The sequence below is a fragment of the Leptopilina boulardi genome, unplaced genomic scaffold, assembly GCF_019393585.1.
Source record: "Leptopilina boulardi isolate dan_hultmark-lab unplaced genomic scaffold, ZJU_Lbou_2.1 LbouV2_114, whole genome shotgun sequence".
NCBI classification, from domain to species: Eukaryota; Metazoa; Arthropoda; class Insecta; order Hymenoptera; family Figitidae; genus Leptopilina; species Leptopilina boulardi.
In genome coordinates this window covers 67,785-82,716 of record NW_026137657.1, presented here as the reverse complement: position 1 = coordinate 82,716, position 14,932 = coordinate 67,785, and the positions used below count along the sequence as shown (strand labels likewise).

General features: G+C 28.6%; 1 protein-coding gene across 1 annotated transcript; it reads left to right on the top strand.

The window, feature by feature from the left end:
- The first annotated feature begins 1,761 nt into the window (after positions 1 to 1,761).
- On the top strand, positions 1,762 to 10,786 carry LOC127282823 (uncharacterized). Its single transcript, XM_051307339.1, has 4 exons — positions 1,762 to 1,793; positions 8,156 to 8,347; positions 9,585 to 9,928; positions 10,351 to 10,786. Exons 1-4 carry the CDS (start codon positions 1,762 to 1,764, stop codon positions 10,779 to 10,781), a joined length of 999 nt encoding a protein of 332 aa, XP_051163296.1. The 3' UTR covers positions 10,782 to 10,786.
- The last annotated feature ends 4,146 nt before the right edge of the window (positions 10,787 to 14,932 follow it).

Sequence of the window (14,932 nt, the reverse complement as noted above, 5' to 3'; positions counted from 1 at the left end):
TTAAATTTTTCTAATTAGAATTTTTTATAAAAAAATTTTTCCACGATTTAAAAATACTTTTATGAAATTTAATATTTATTTACTTTTAGTAGAAATTGAGTCAAATAATTAATAAACTCAAACAATAATAGTCAAGTAAGCGATTATTCAAAAAAAAATAATTTTCTTTTTTTTAAATAAAAAATAAGTTAAAGAAAAACTTTGTTTTCAAAAGTTCTTCAAAGGTATATATATAATTAGTAACAAATTTTTCAACAACAATCATAATTCCATTTCTTAATCATATAATTGTTTTCAGTTATTATTATATACACGCGAAACACGCAACAAAAATCAAAAGTTAGATTTATGGATTTATGCCATTCAAAAAAATTTGTAAGAAATACTTTTTTACAAATTTTAGTAAGTACTATATATATCTATATGCGTGTTTAGAAGCTTGGCATATATATATAGTGTTTCCGGCAATTGTAGATAATTAGATCGAGTCATGCGATCCACAATGATGTGCTCGCGCCCTTTAATCGTTATTGTAAAGGATAAGTTTCGCGTAAAATACCCAAAAATGAAAAAGAAATAAAAAAGAATTTGACCAAGGAGACTGAAAATCCCATTTTATAATTGGCACCTCGAGCATAAAAAAAATTAGTTTTTTAATTTTTTAAATTTTCCTCTTTTCTACGATTTTTTATAATAATAACACTGAGAAAAAAAATTCAGTCAAAACAAAATTGTTTGGTTAGGCAATTTTGGTTCTTGTAACAAAATTTTGGTTGGCTGAAACAAAGTCAAAGTTATCTCAACCAAACATTTGGTTAGGCCAACAAAATTATTTGGTTAAACATTTTTAAATTCCAACCAAAATTTGGTTACAATAAAATAATTTGGTTAAAACAACAAAATACTTTGGTTAGGCAATTTTGGTTCTTGTAACCAAATTTTGGTTGTCTGAAACAAAGTCGTAGAGTTATCTCAATCAAACATTTGGTTAGGCCAACAAAATTATTTAGTTGAACATTTTTAGATTCCAACCAAAATTTGATTACGAAAACAAAATAATTTGGTTAACACAACAAAATAGTTTGGTCTAAAAAACCAAATGATCGTTTGTTGTTCTAACTAAAATTTGGTTGCGACAACCAAATAATTTGATTCCCTCTCAGCTCATAACTTAAAAACAAAAAAAAACTGTTTGTTTGATCAACCAAACATTTTTGTTGACCTAATAAAAAAAATTTGGTTGAGCTAACCAAACATTTTTGTTATGCCAACTAAAAATACTCAACCAAATTTTTTGGTTGACTGAAACAAATAGTGTGATTGCTTAAATACCAACAAAATTTTTTTGTTGGCCCAACCAATTTTTGGTTGCTCTGACTAAACATTTTTCTCAGTGAATAATAATATTTCTAATTCCTTCTGTTAAATTATAGTTCTTTTCTAAAAATTACTTTTTAATACCCAAAATTTTTGACAATAATTATTTTTCGGAAATTTTGATTTATAATTAAAATACACAGGTAGGATTTATTTTTTTTTCTGTTACACAACATTTATGATAACCGTGGAAATGTGAAATTTGTCATGGTCAAGTGAGATAGAATCTTTTAAGGTTTCTAACTATATGAATTAGGTTTCTCCCTTCTTCAGATGCATATAACCTACCCTAACAATAAATATATTTAGTGGTCGTTAGTTGCCTTTCACTCTTAAAGTATATTCCACTAGTCATTTCTTTTTTTTTCTAGAGAGATCGACATAATGGTTCCCGAAGGGGAAACATGGGGAATTAGGTGAGCTTAGGAAATGGAGAGACTTCTTTCTAGTGTGTGTGTGTGTTACATTTGAGTGACAACTTTTGCCTTGTTTCCTGACCAACCATAAGACTTCAAAAAAAAAAAACTACTATTTTTTTTCCCTTTCCGATTTCAATAAAAAATATATTCAATTTCTGTTTAATTAAATTTTTCTTTAAATTTATTCTCCATTTAAGATTTAGAGAGTAAGGAATTTGAATTTAAATTTAGAATTAAATTTAATTTAATTCCGTGGAGAAATTTAATTTAAATTTACGCGCAAACATAAAATTAAACATAAGTTTCAACATTTAGAATTAAACTTTTAGGCTTAAATAGTTTCTATTGTATTTGGGGACTGTAAATTAGAATTAAGATTAGTATTTACTAATTTTTTTTTTTTTTTTTTTCAAATTTCCGAATTCAAGGAAAGTTAAAACACGATTGGAATGTATAGTATCACTGAATTGAAAATGTAACTCACGATTTTGTTCGCAATAGGGGTGGCGAGCTTGCAAGTTCTTTGTGCCAAGCCTATATACCTTTGGCCATTTGAGACTTTTTGCGACAGAAGAAGAGGAGAGGGAAAAGAGATCAAAGGCCTCGAATTTTAGTCCCTTGATTTACAACTTTTGCACAAGCCTAATCGCATTTCAAGTTATTTCACTGATCTTTAAGTATTCTTTAAAGTTTCGAAAGAAAATTTAATTTTAAAAATAAAATTTTTATAAAATCCAAATAAATTGAAAAGAAAATTATTTTTTTTTTGTAATATGTTGTAATTACTATAATCCTATAGGGAATGAAACAAATGACAGAAAGCAATTCACTTTGCAAGCAAATAACAACTGTTACTTTATGAGCCATTAAATAAAAAAGTAAGAGAAAATACTGGTTTTTGTGGTGAGGAAAAAGGAAGGAAGATATTACATGCGTGAAGAAGGGGGAAAGAGATCGTAATTTCAGAGCTCCATCACCCACGTGGGGGTTCCTTCTCTCTAATAAGTGCCATAAGCTGACGTAATTTACAAGGTTCGTATATATGTATATATATGTGTGTAAGTGGAATAATGGACCAACTTCGTTTACCATAAATAATGAAATTACTAATATATAATAAATTTTCAGAAAATATTTTTTTTTCCCCATTATTTTTATTTATAATTTGTGAAAGAAATGTATTTTTTATTAAAATAGTAAATAGTAAAAAAAGGTACTAAATTTTTTTTAAATATTAAAAATAGTAAATACTAAAAGTACTAAAAATAGTAAATACTAAAAATACTAAAAGTAGTAAATACTAAAAATATTAAAAACAGTAAATACTAAAAGTACTAAAAATAGTAAATACTAAAAGTACTAAAAGTAGTAAATACTAAAAATATTAAAAATAGTAAATACTAAAAGTACTACAAATAGTAAATACTAAAAGTACTAAAAGTAGTAAATACTAAAAATATTAAAAATAGTAAATACTAAAAGTACTACAAATAGTAAATACTAAAAGTACTAAAAGTAGTAAATACTAAAAGTACTGAAAGTAGTAAATACTAAAAGTACTACAAATAGTAAATACTAAAAGTAGTAAATACTAAAAATACTAAAAGTACTAAAAGTAGTAAATACTAAAAGTACTAAAAGTAGTAAATACTAAAAATATTAAAAATAGTAAATACTAAAAGTACTAAAAGTAGTAAATACTAAATTATAAAAATAGTAAATACTAAAAGTACTAAAAGTAGTAAATACTAAAAATATTAAAAATAGTAAATACTAAATGTACTAAAAGTAGTAAATACTAAAAATATTAAAAATAGTAAATCCTAAAAGTACTAAAAATAGTAAATACTAAAAGTACTAAAAGTAGTAAATACTAAAAATTATAAAAATAGTAAGTACTAAAAGTAGTAAATACTAAAAATTATAAAAATAGTAATACTAAAAGTACTACAAATAGTAAAAAATAAAAGTACTAAAAGTAGTAAATACTAAAAATATTAAAAATAGTAAATACTAAAAAAATAAAAAAAAAAGTTTGACAAATGAATATGAAGACCTAAACTTCTCTCATCCTAACGATCACAACGAGGGTTAAACCGAGCGTCTTAGGCGACAGTTTCGTGGTGAATAAACTTACATCACGTTTGAACAAGTCGTTAAGACATTGTAGAAGACACGCGATTTGTTTGGGAAAAATTATTTTGGAAATTTAGTACCCGCAAATTTCCATCATAAATTCATTGTGTAAAACAAGTTCTCGTGACAACGAGCAATATTCTTGATTTTATGAGCTGTGAAATTCATTTCTTAACTCGATAATTATTACTGTTTTCGATGACATTTTTCCTATATTTAAAAATCGCTTTTTTCTTATTCAAAATTTTTATTTTTTTTTTTTGAAAAAAGTACTTTTAATATTTATTGAGAGTATTAAAATATTTAAAAATATTTTAAAAAAAAGAAAAAATAATGATAATATGGAACAAAAATGTTATTCTAAAGATATGTTTGGTCGAGGAGCTTTTCGTACCTGGTACACAAGAATATGAGCAGTCGGTCCGAAGTGAGTTAGTAACTAGCACCTAGTTTGCGGACAATTATTATCACACGAATAGTGAGGCAGAACTATAACGGGTCGATTGGCCTTCCATCACATGATATCAATTTTGCTTTATCATTAAAACTATATATTTTTCGATTTGATAAACTCTAACAATGAGAAAAAAAAACTAAATTTACTTCTCGCTAATCTATCATTGAAAAAAAATAAAATCTCCATATTAATTTTACATTTTATTTTCAATTTATTATTCATCTTAAAAAAAAAGACTTTTCTTTATTTGAAAATATTACTGATCAATAAAAAATAATTTATATTTTATTTAACATTCTCTAAATTTGCCACTAAGAAAAATGTTTAGTCAGAGCAACCAAAATTTGGTTGGGTTAACAAAAAAATTTTGTTAGTATTTAAGCAACCAAATTATTTGTTTGAGTCAACCAAACTATTTGTTTGAGTCAACTAAAAAATTTGGTTGAGTGTTTTTTGTTGGTATAACAAAATTGTTTGGTTAACTCAACCAAATTTTTTTTGTTAGGTCAAAAAAAAAAAATGTTTGGTTGTTCAAACAGTTTTTTTTTGTAAAATTAAAAATTTTATTCTATCTTATTTTCTTTTTATCTTTTTTATTTATTTCACTATTTATTTATTATCAATTTAATATTGAATTTATATTTATCCAATTGAAATATTTGTAGACTTTGAAAAATCTCATTTCCACCTGAGATCGAACCTCTGTTTCGTCGCAACCAAATTTTGGTTAGGACAACAAACGAAAGATTTTCAAACCAAACTATTTTGTTGTGTTAACCAAATTATTTTGTTTTCGTAACCAAATTTTGGTTGGAATTTAAAAAATGTTCAACCAAATAATTTTGTTGGCCTAACTAAATGATTGGTTGAGATAACTCTACGACTTTGTTTCATACAACCAAAATTTGGTTACAAGAACCAAAATTGCCTAACCAAACAATTTTGTTGCAAACACTAAATTTTTTTCTCAGTGTAAATTAGTAGTTTTCTACTAATGAAAGAGTACGTCTTCGTTTATCAATTGAATTAGTAACAGTTTTGACTAATTTTTAGTAAAGAAATACTAGTACGAAACTACTAATTATTATATAAATTATTATTATAAAATTTGGTATCTAGGGGTTTTTGGGGTCGCTGATGTCGAATCAGATGTTAAATTTTCAAAATTCAAAATGGCGGATATAAAAAATTAATAACATCTTAAAATTTTGACCGCCATATTGGATCCGCCATTTTGAATTTTTGAAAATCTGACACCAGATTAATAATCCGTAACCCCGAAAACCCCAGATACCAAGTTGTATTAAATGTTAATAATTTTTAAAAGATATCTTGTCACTTTTCATTTAGGGGTTGTTTTCACTCCTAAAAACCGCAAACGACTTGATCTATCAAAACGGCCAGACACGGGTATTTTTTTTTTTGGTCCTAGTTTCCGAAAATGTTGGATTTTTTTGTGGTTCAAAAAAAAAAGTTAAATTTTGTCGGACGGTGTACTAATTCAGATTTAGAGAGAAAAAAGTTGTTTTCTATTTTTAAAAAATTCACTGGAAATGAATTTTTTCGCTATACATATAGAAAAAACCTTTTTTGCAATAACAACTGGTTTTGAATAATTGCAAATAGAATTCCCTTCAAGTGAGATTTAATGTTGTGTATATACAGGAGAATTCTTTGAAAGTGTATACAAATATTTTTTTTTACCTATTTACATCGGTTTAACACGACTATATTTATGTTAGCATGCACACACAGAATTGTATATAGAAAGCATAGTTATTCGATAATAACACAAGTTCCGCGAGGGGTTGCTTTTGGTTGAGGGTGCTGAATGCACGCCAGTATACTTTCAACTTCTTTCCCGGTGACTGCTCATATATTAATAAACAATTTTTTCCCCCAAAAATTTTTAATCATTTTTATTTTTTTAAAACATTTAAGGTGAGTTTTATTCTCTTGTTTATAATTTTATAATTAATTATTTTTAAATTATTATTATATCTGCAATATCTGCATTAGAAAATAAAGCAGAAAATTTCTGGAATTAAAGCTGCTTGTAAGATATTAAAAATTATGCTGAAATGTCAATACTGATTTAGTCGCTTGTTTCGCTGAAGTAGCAAGTGGATTTGAGCGTAATTTTAACTTTGCTTCTTTTCGAGGTCGTGGTGCCGTCGGGAGAGATTAAATAAATTAAAGTCGATTGAGTCTCTCACGTGGATCTGAACAAAGCATCGAAACAGATCGGTTGCGTAAGCTCTTTTCAGAGGTGAGTGGACGCTGGAATAAGAGAGAAAAAAAAAGAAAGAAGAAGAAGAAGAATGAAATCTGGAACAAGGGAGTTTAGAATTTTTAAACTGGATCTCTCGTTTTTATTTCCCGGAAATTTCGTTTCTAAATTTTAAGATTCTAGAACGAGAGAGAATTCGCAAAATAAAAGTGGTGTGTGTGTATGTGTGTATGGGACTATACGCTCCCGTTAGTAATGTTCTGGCAAAAATAGAAAAAAAAAAAAAAAAATGACAAAAATGCGAGACCGGAACCGCGAGGCACGCGGGGTCCTTGATATTTGGCAATTGATTGGCAGGGTTGCCAATTTGGCCAATTATCGTCGCCCATTTTCGTTTTTCGCGGAATACAGAATTAAATTACTAGTTACAAACTAAATATCGCCTTAAGCCACCAATGAGATTGATTTCTGATTTTTAGAAATTTTTGATTTTTAGAAGATGAACTATAGAAAATATGAAATTTCAACGCGCAACTATAAAAAAATAGAAACGGTATATTGTTTCTCATGCGACAGATATTGTATATACGCCACATTATATATACTTATTGTAGTGATAGTTTAGAATTCAAATATTCAATTTTTACATTTTAAAAAATTTTTAAATTTCTATTTTTTAAAAATCTTAATATATTCTGAAATAATTAATTTTTTTTAATCAGAAATATTAATCATATTACCCAAAATTGATGTATAATTTTTTCGGTGCTTTTGCATTTTAAAAAAATATATACTAAACTATTATTCATAATCTCACTCTGGGGGTATACGTTTCTTTCAATGTACCATTATATATATATATTTATTTAAAATTTTATACTTTTTCAAAAACCTGTTGAGAGTTATGCTTCATTGATTTACTAATCTTTAAAATATAAATAGCATTCCAATAAAGAATAGTGCGCGTGTATAAAATATTCTCGAATTCTAATGATAGAGATCAAATAAAATAGATATCGTTTGTAATACGATCTTTAATTTAAGTCGATTAGATGGCCCCATGGTTTTTACTACGAATTCATTAAAAAAAATTTTGAAAAGAAATATTTAATTATTTTTTCATAAGTAAAAAAAAAGAACAATTAATTTTAAAAGAAATTTTTCCGAAAAATTGCAATAATTATTATTTAATGAAAAAATAATAATTATTAAATTATTTTTAATTTCAGAAGCATTTCTTATTCATTGTTTCACAATATTCTATTTTAAATTAATGGAAAAATAATTTTGAAGTTGTATATACGCAAAGATATCGTTTCAAATCGGCATCATCTTTTTGTAATAAGATATTAAAATTGATCGAAGATATGGTTGTTATAGCGTGAAAGAAGTTTACATCTTCAATTTTTTTTTCCTCTCTTTAATTTACAATAACGAGATTATTATTGGGTTTATACATTTACAAAATGATTATAATCATTTTTTCAGGAGAAAAGCTAAAAGGTTAATAAAAATCGAATGAAATAATAAATGAAGTGTGAGTAATTTCATCATTGTGGCTTCATACGGAAGAAGACATTTTGTAGATGAGGTGCCAGGATTATACATTAGACGCCTTAGATTAGAGGACCCAAAAAGCGCCAGAGATCGTCCTCACACAGGACCTCCTACAAAACATTCCTGTCATACCAGTAATAATTACTTTTTTTCGGGGCGTGGAACTTCTAGGTATTAAAAAAATGTATATTCTTTCATATTTTAAAAATATCTGATTTTTAAAAAATTATTCAATTGTTATTTAATTAATAATATTTAATATATTTTTTTTGTTAAAAACTAATTTTTGTTTAAACATTTTTTTTAAAATAGGAAAAAATTATTTCTCCTTTTTTGTCTTAAAAAATAATTATATTTAATAAAATTCTTTAAATTGAAAATTCTAATTCTATATTTATAAAATATTAATGATATTAATAGAACAATTTTTAATTTTCTACTGACAAGGGGAAATGATCGTTAGTGTAACCTGCAATTAAATGCACTAAAATTTAATGGTTCGCTAGATGCACGACTTAATAAAAAGCACTGTATATATATATCCGATTTAATGTCGGTGTGCGCGCATTATCGCGTTATTAAAGTGTGCATTAAAATACGAGCGCGCGTTTATAAGTCATCGGAGAATCATATTATTATCTTCGACGGTTCATCTTCGCTTTTCTTGAGTTGTGAGAGAGTAGAGACCAAAGTATGCGCGCCTTGAACCTAGGGTGTATATATTGCACTTCAAAAGCTGACCCCCAAAGCCTTAAGCGGGCAAGGTTACCGAGTTTATTGCAGTTTCAGATCTCATTACTTCGTGAAATACCTCGATTTAACTTTCTTGTTCTCTATCATATTAGTCTTTGTTTTTTTGAAAATTATAATTCTTTTGAAAAAAAAAATTTTAAGTTTTTATATAATAAAATTTTTCTCCAATAAATTAAAATATTTACCTTAATAACGAATTTTCAGCTTCATGGCGATTTTTCTTTCAAACTAAATAGCCCTCGGAGATCCCTACTTTCAAGTTAAATTTCCATTCAGAAAATGTGAAAATTAACCGTAAAAATAGACCGAGTTCTAAAAAGTCTGAATATGAAGAATTCTGGGTCCTTTTTTAATTTCACCCTTATCTTTGAAGTACGTGACACCACAAGCCATCGAGGATAGAATCTGCAAAAAAAAAAAATTAAAATACTGTCAGCGCTGTATTAACTAGTTAAATTTTTAATCGGTCGGTAATGTAGAAAACTATAAAAAATTTAATCTCCAAATTTGATAAAATTAAGTGTGGCATCAAGACTAAACCTAAAATAATTTAATTGACTACCCTAGACACCTCGGAGTAAGACGTTGTTAGGCCAAAAAAAAAAATTTATATTCTCCAAAATATATAATTCTAAAATAATTTTTAATTTTACAGTAGTTATAGATCATGGCTTAACCAAATAAGAAATGAGAGACAGGCATTTTTAACAATAATTTCATTGGAATTGCCTGAAAGTTCAGTGCCATTAATTGATGCAAGTGTTCCATGTAAAAGAATTGATGAAAATTTCGTCGAAAAAAATAATGAAATTGGAAATAAAGAACTTTTGGAACGAGTCACTCAAGTTACTGATGAGAAACGTGAAAAGGAAAAATGCGTTGTGAGCGTTGAACCTGTTAAGAAAGTTCGTAAAGCTCGAAAACAACAAGGTATTAAATTGTTGGCGTGCACGAAGAGACCAGCGACCCTCGAGAAATGCACGAGAAACATCGTTAAAGGTATACACATCTTTCTAAAAAGTTAAATTCAAAACAAAAAAAAAAAAACAATAAGATAATAAATCTTCCTGACAATGGTTTTGTTAATTATTTTTTAAATTGCAAATTTATTTTATATTTTCAAATTTTTAACCAATTAGTTTCCACAAAAAAAAATTGTCTAGAAAAATCAATACATATAAAAAATATTATAAAACAAATAAAATTTTTAATGTAGAAAATATTCTTCTAACTCTTTCATTACCAGACACAGATGCTGTTTGGGTTGCATGAATTCAGGCGCAATTCAACGCCTATAGAGAGGCAACCTGTTACTTTTCCTTAAAATATTTTCTACTTTCCTTCTCAATAATAATAATTCACTTTTAGTTGTAATTTAAATAGGATTTTGTCTAAAAAAAAAAATTATTTATTTCTTTTAGGAATAGAACAAACTGAAACTTCAGAAGATGAAGATGACAGTGATTGTATTTGTTCGAAAATTTCGGAGAATTTACGTATTACTTTACGCAAAAAAACCGAAGTAACAAGAACACCACGTGATCCAAGTCCGGAAGTGACTCACACAATTCGCATTGCAATGAAATATCATGGACAACCGGAATGTGGTCTCATCGATAGAGAAGAAGATGAAATACGAGAATCAGCTAATTCCAATTCTGAGAAAAGTAGAAAATCAATGGAAAATGACATCACCAAATTATTGGAAGAAAAACCAAAGGAAAATTGTTGTTCTAATCTAAATATTGCTCTTGATTTCACTCTCAATTGCAATAGTGTACAATTGACATCTAGAGATATTAGTTTAAGACCTGTCACCAAAAATCAACAAACACAAAATGATTTTGATTAATAAAAATGTTTACTGAGGTAATGAAACTAGTTTTGATTTTATTATTATTATTTTTGTACAATTTTTTACAAATTTATTGTTTAAGAATTTATTTTTAACTACTAAGTTATATTTTTGTATATTATTTTAAAATAACAATTTTCAAATTCTCAATTTATTGCTATTAATTCATAGAAATATTTCAAGATTTTTCCGTTATAAATAATTACAGAACTTGGATGTGTATAATAAATATGAATACAAAATTTCAAAATTCAATCAAATTGGTCATAAAAACTCAATGTAATTTAGGGTTAAAGCATGCTGAATGCTAATTTAGTGATCACTAGCAGCGATAGCCTATTAATTAACTTTACTAATAAATCTTGAAATAGAGGCCAACAAAATCGGTGCGGGTTTTTTTTAGCTTTACGACGAGTTTGTGTGTGCGACATCAAGTCTAGTTCCCGCGGCTTGACAAGGATAGCAAAAAAAGTTGACTGGGTTTCTCTTCTTTCTTTTTCTCCTTTTTTTGGTGGGGCCCAATGGCCCATTGCCCTCCCTTCTCCTCACTGCCCCACCACCCCCCCTTTATATTCTCGTCGCCACCCTCGCCGCCAAGTATTTTTATTTTGTCTGTGCACTTTACGCTCACACACAGAGAGAGAATCTTCTCACATACCGCAAGGATAAAATGGTTCATGGTCATTTAAAAAAAAAAAATTGCTCCCACAAAACCATTCTTTTAAGAAATGTTTTTAATATCTTCATTTAGAAAAATATGTAGTTCCAGTTTCAAAAAAAATTCTTTGTATTTATAAAAATCCATTATTACTATAAAAACAAAACTTTGTTTTATTTATTTGTAACACCGTTTTAATATAATCCGAACATAAAAAACAAATATTATAAAATAAAAATGTAGGTTTTTTTTAGAATTAATAAATCTTTTTTTGTTTTTTTCATGTAAAATTAAATAGTTGTAGAAACATAAATATTCTACAAGCCCTAATTAGAAAACATATTTTTAGTTCACACAGAATTTGTGATATTCTGATAAATTTTTTCCTTTTTTTAAGCAAAATCTTTTACCTAATTTATTATTAGGAATCACAGATCGCTCAAGTGGAAAAAGATACGAAACGCAAATAAATGGAGTGATTAAAAGAAGAATGAGAAAAATAAACAACTTTTATAAAAATCTTCTTTTGTTAGTTATACAACAATTGATTGGCAACATCCCCTTTAAGAAAAGACATACAAAAGAAGAGATCCATAAACCGTAATTAACATATTGTAATAAAATATTTTCTAAAAATAATAGATTATTATTGTATCGGGCACTTTTTTATTGGTCCAGCGGATGCTGAGCTACACTCAAATTAAGATCGGAAAAAAATTCGAAAAATATAATTTGCGAGATAATCCCTCCGGAATATCATTAAAATCTTAAACGGAAATTGTCTACCAAAAATGTATACCGCACTTTTTAATTGGTACAACGGACGCTGAGCTAGTTCAAAATGAAACTTGTCATTTTTAAAAATTTTAAATTAAACACTCTGAAAATAATTCCAAAGTCTTAACCCAGGAGTTGTCTGAAAAAAATGTATAGCGCACTTTTTGATTAGTCCAGCGGATGCTGAGCTGCACGAGAAAACAAATTTGGAAAAAATTTAGAAAAATTAAATTTGCGAGATAATCGTTCCGGAACACCGCCAATAAAATAGGGAAAAAGTAGCGAACAAAAAATGTACGGCGCACTTTTAGATTGGACCAGCGGATGCTGAGCTACACTCAAAAAATCCTGCAAAAAATTTTCGAAAAATAAAATTTGCGAGATAACCGTTCGGAAATACCGCCATAAAAATAGTCAAAAAGTTCCGAACAAAAAATGTATGGCGCACTTTTAGATTGGTCCAGCGGATGCTGAGCTACAGAAAAAAACAAATTTGGAAAAAATGTAGAAAAATTAAATTTGCGAGATAATCTCTCGGGAATAATGCCAAAGTCTTTAGCAAAAAGTAGCGAACAAAAAATGTATGGCGCACTTTTAGATTGGTCCAGCGGATGCTGAGCTACACTAGAAAACAAATTTGGAAAAATTTCCGAAAAATTAAATTCGCGAGATAATGTCTAGGGAATAAAGCCAAAAAATTGAGCAAAAAGTCTCGAACAAAAAATGTATGGGGCACTTTTTGATTGGTCCAGCGGATGCTGAGCTACACACAAAAAATCCTGGAAAAAATTTTCGAAAAACAAAATTTGCGAGATAACCGTTCGGAAATACCGCCATAAAAATAGTCAAAAAGTTCCAAACAAAATATGTATGGCGCACTCTTAGATTGGTCCAGCGGATGCTGAGCTACACTAGAAAACAAATTTGGAAAAATTTCCGAAAAATTAAATTCGCGAGATTATGTCTAGGGAATAAAGCCAAAAAATTGAGCAAAAAGTCTCGAACATAAAATGTTTAGGGCAATTTTTGATTGGTCCAGCGGATGCTGAGCTATGCTAAAAAACAAATCCGGAAAAATTTTCATAAAATGAAATATTCGAGATAATCGTTCGGGAATACCGATAAAGTATTTAGAAGAAAGTTCTGAACAAAAAATGTATGGCGCACTTTAAGATTGGTCCAGCGGATGCTGAGCCACACTCAAATAATTTTTTTAAAAAATTTCGAAAAAATAATTTTGCGAGATAATTGATCGGGAATACCGCCAAAGTCTTATCCCGGGAGTCTTGAACAAAAAATGTATGGCCCACTTTTTGATTGGTCCAGCGGATGCTGAGCTACACTCAGATAAATTTATTAAAAAATTTCGAAAAAATAATGTTGCGAGACAATTGGTCGGGAATACTGCCAAAGTCTTAACCCGGGAGTCTCGAACAAAAAATGTATGGCGCAATTTTTGTTTGGTCCAGCGGATGCTGAGCTACACTCAGATAAATTTTTTAAAAAATTACGAAAAATTAAATTTGCCAGATAATTGATCGGGAACACCGTCAAAGTCTTAACCCGAGAGTCTTAAACAAAAAATTTATGGCGCAATTTTTGATTGGTCCAGCGGATGCGGCGCTACAATCAGATAAATTTATAAAAAATTTCGAAAAAATTAAATTTGCGAGATAATTGGTCGGGAGTGATGCCAAAGTCTTAACCCGGGAGTCTCGAACAAAAAATGTATGGCGCACTTTTTGATTGATCCAGCGGATGCGGAGTTACAATCAGATAAATTTTTTAAAAAATTAAATTTGCGAAATAATTGGTCGGGAATACCGCCAAAGACTTAACCCGGGAGTCTCGAACAAAAAATGTATAGCGCACTTATTGATTGGTCCAGCGGATGCTGAGCCACACTCAGATAAATTTTTTAAAAAATTACGAAAAATTAAATTTGCCAGATAATTGATCGGGAACACCGTCAAAGTCTTAACCCGAGAGTCTTAAACAAAAAATGTATGCCGCAATTTTTGATTGGTCCAGCGGATGCGGCGCTACAATCAGATAAATTTTTTAAAAAATTTCGAAAAAATTAAATTTGCGAAATAATTGGTTGGGAATACCGCCAAAGTCTTAACCCGGGAGTCTCGAACATAAAATGTATGGCCCACTTTTTGCTTGGTCCAGCGGATGCGGAGCTACGATCAGATAAATTTTTTAAAAAATTTCGAAAAATTAAATTTGCGAGATAATTGATCGGGAATACTGCCAAAGTCTTAACCCGGGAGTCTCGAACAAAAAATGTATGGCACAATTTTTGATTGGTCCAGCGGATGCTGAGCTACACTAGAAAACAAATTTGGAAAAAATTTAGAAAAATTAAATTTGCGAGATAATCCTTCCGGAATACCGCCAATAAAATACGGAAAAAGTTTCGAACAAAAAATGTATGGCGCACTTTTTGATTGGTCCAGCGGATGCTGAGCTATGCTAAAAAACAAATCCGGAAAAATTTTCATGAAATGAAATATTCGAGATAATCGCTTGGGAATACCGCCAAAGTCTTTAGCAAAAAGTAGCGAACAAAAAATGTATGGCGCACTTTTAGATTGGTCCAGCGGATGCTGAGCTACAATAGAAAACAAATTTGGAAAAATTTCCGAAAAATTAAATTCGCGAGATTATGTCTAGGGAATAAAGCCAAAAAATTGAGGAAAAAGTCTCG

What these genes read in the sequence shown, in the direction of transcription:
- LOC127282823 (XM_051307339.1), top strand. Translation starts at nt 1,762, where the DNA reads ATGGTTCCCGAAGGGGAAACATGGGGAATTAG. An exon ending in GGGGAAACATGGGGAATTAG is followed by an intron (nt 1,794 to 8,155) that starts GTGAGCTTAGGA and finishes TAATAAATGAAG; the next exon opens with TGTGAGTAATTTCATCATTG. An exon ending in CACGAGAAACATCGTTAAAG is followed by an intron (nt 9,929 to 10,350) that starts GTATACACATCT and finishes TATTTCTTTTAG; the next exon opens with GAATAGAACAAACTGAAACT.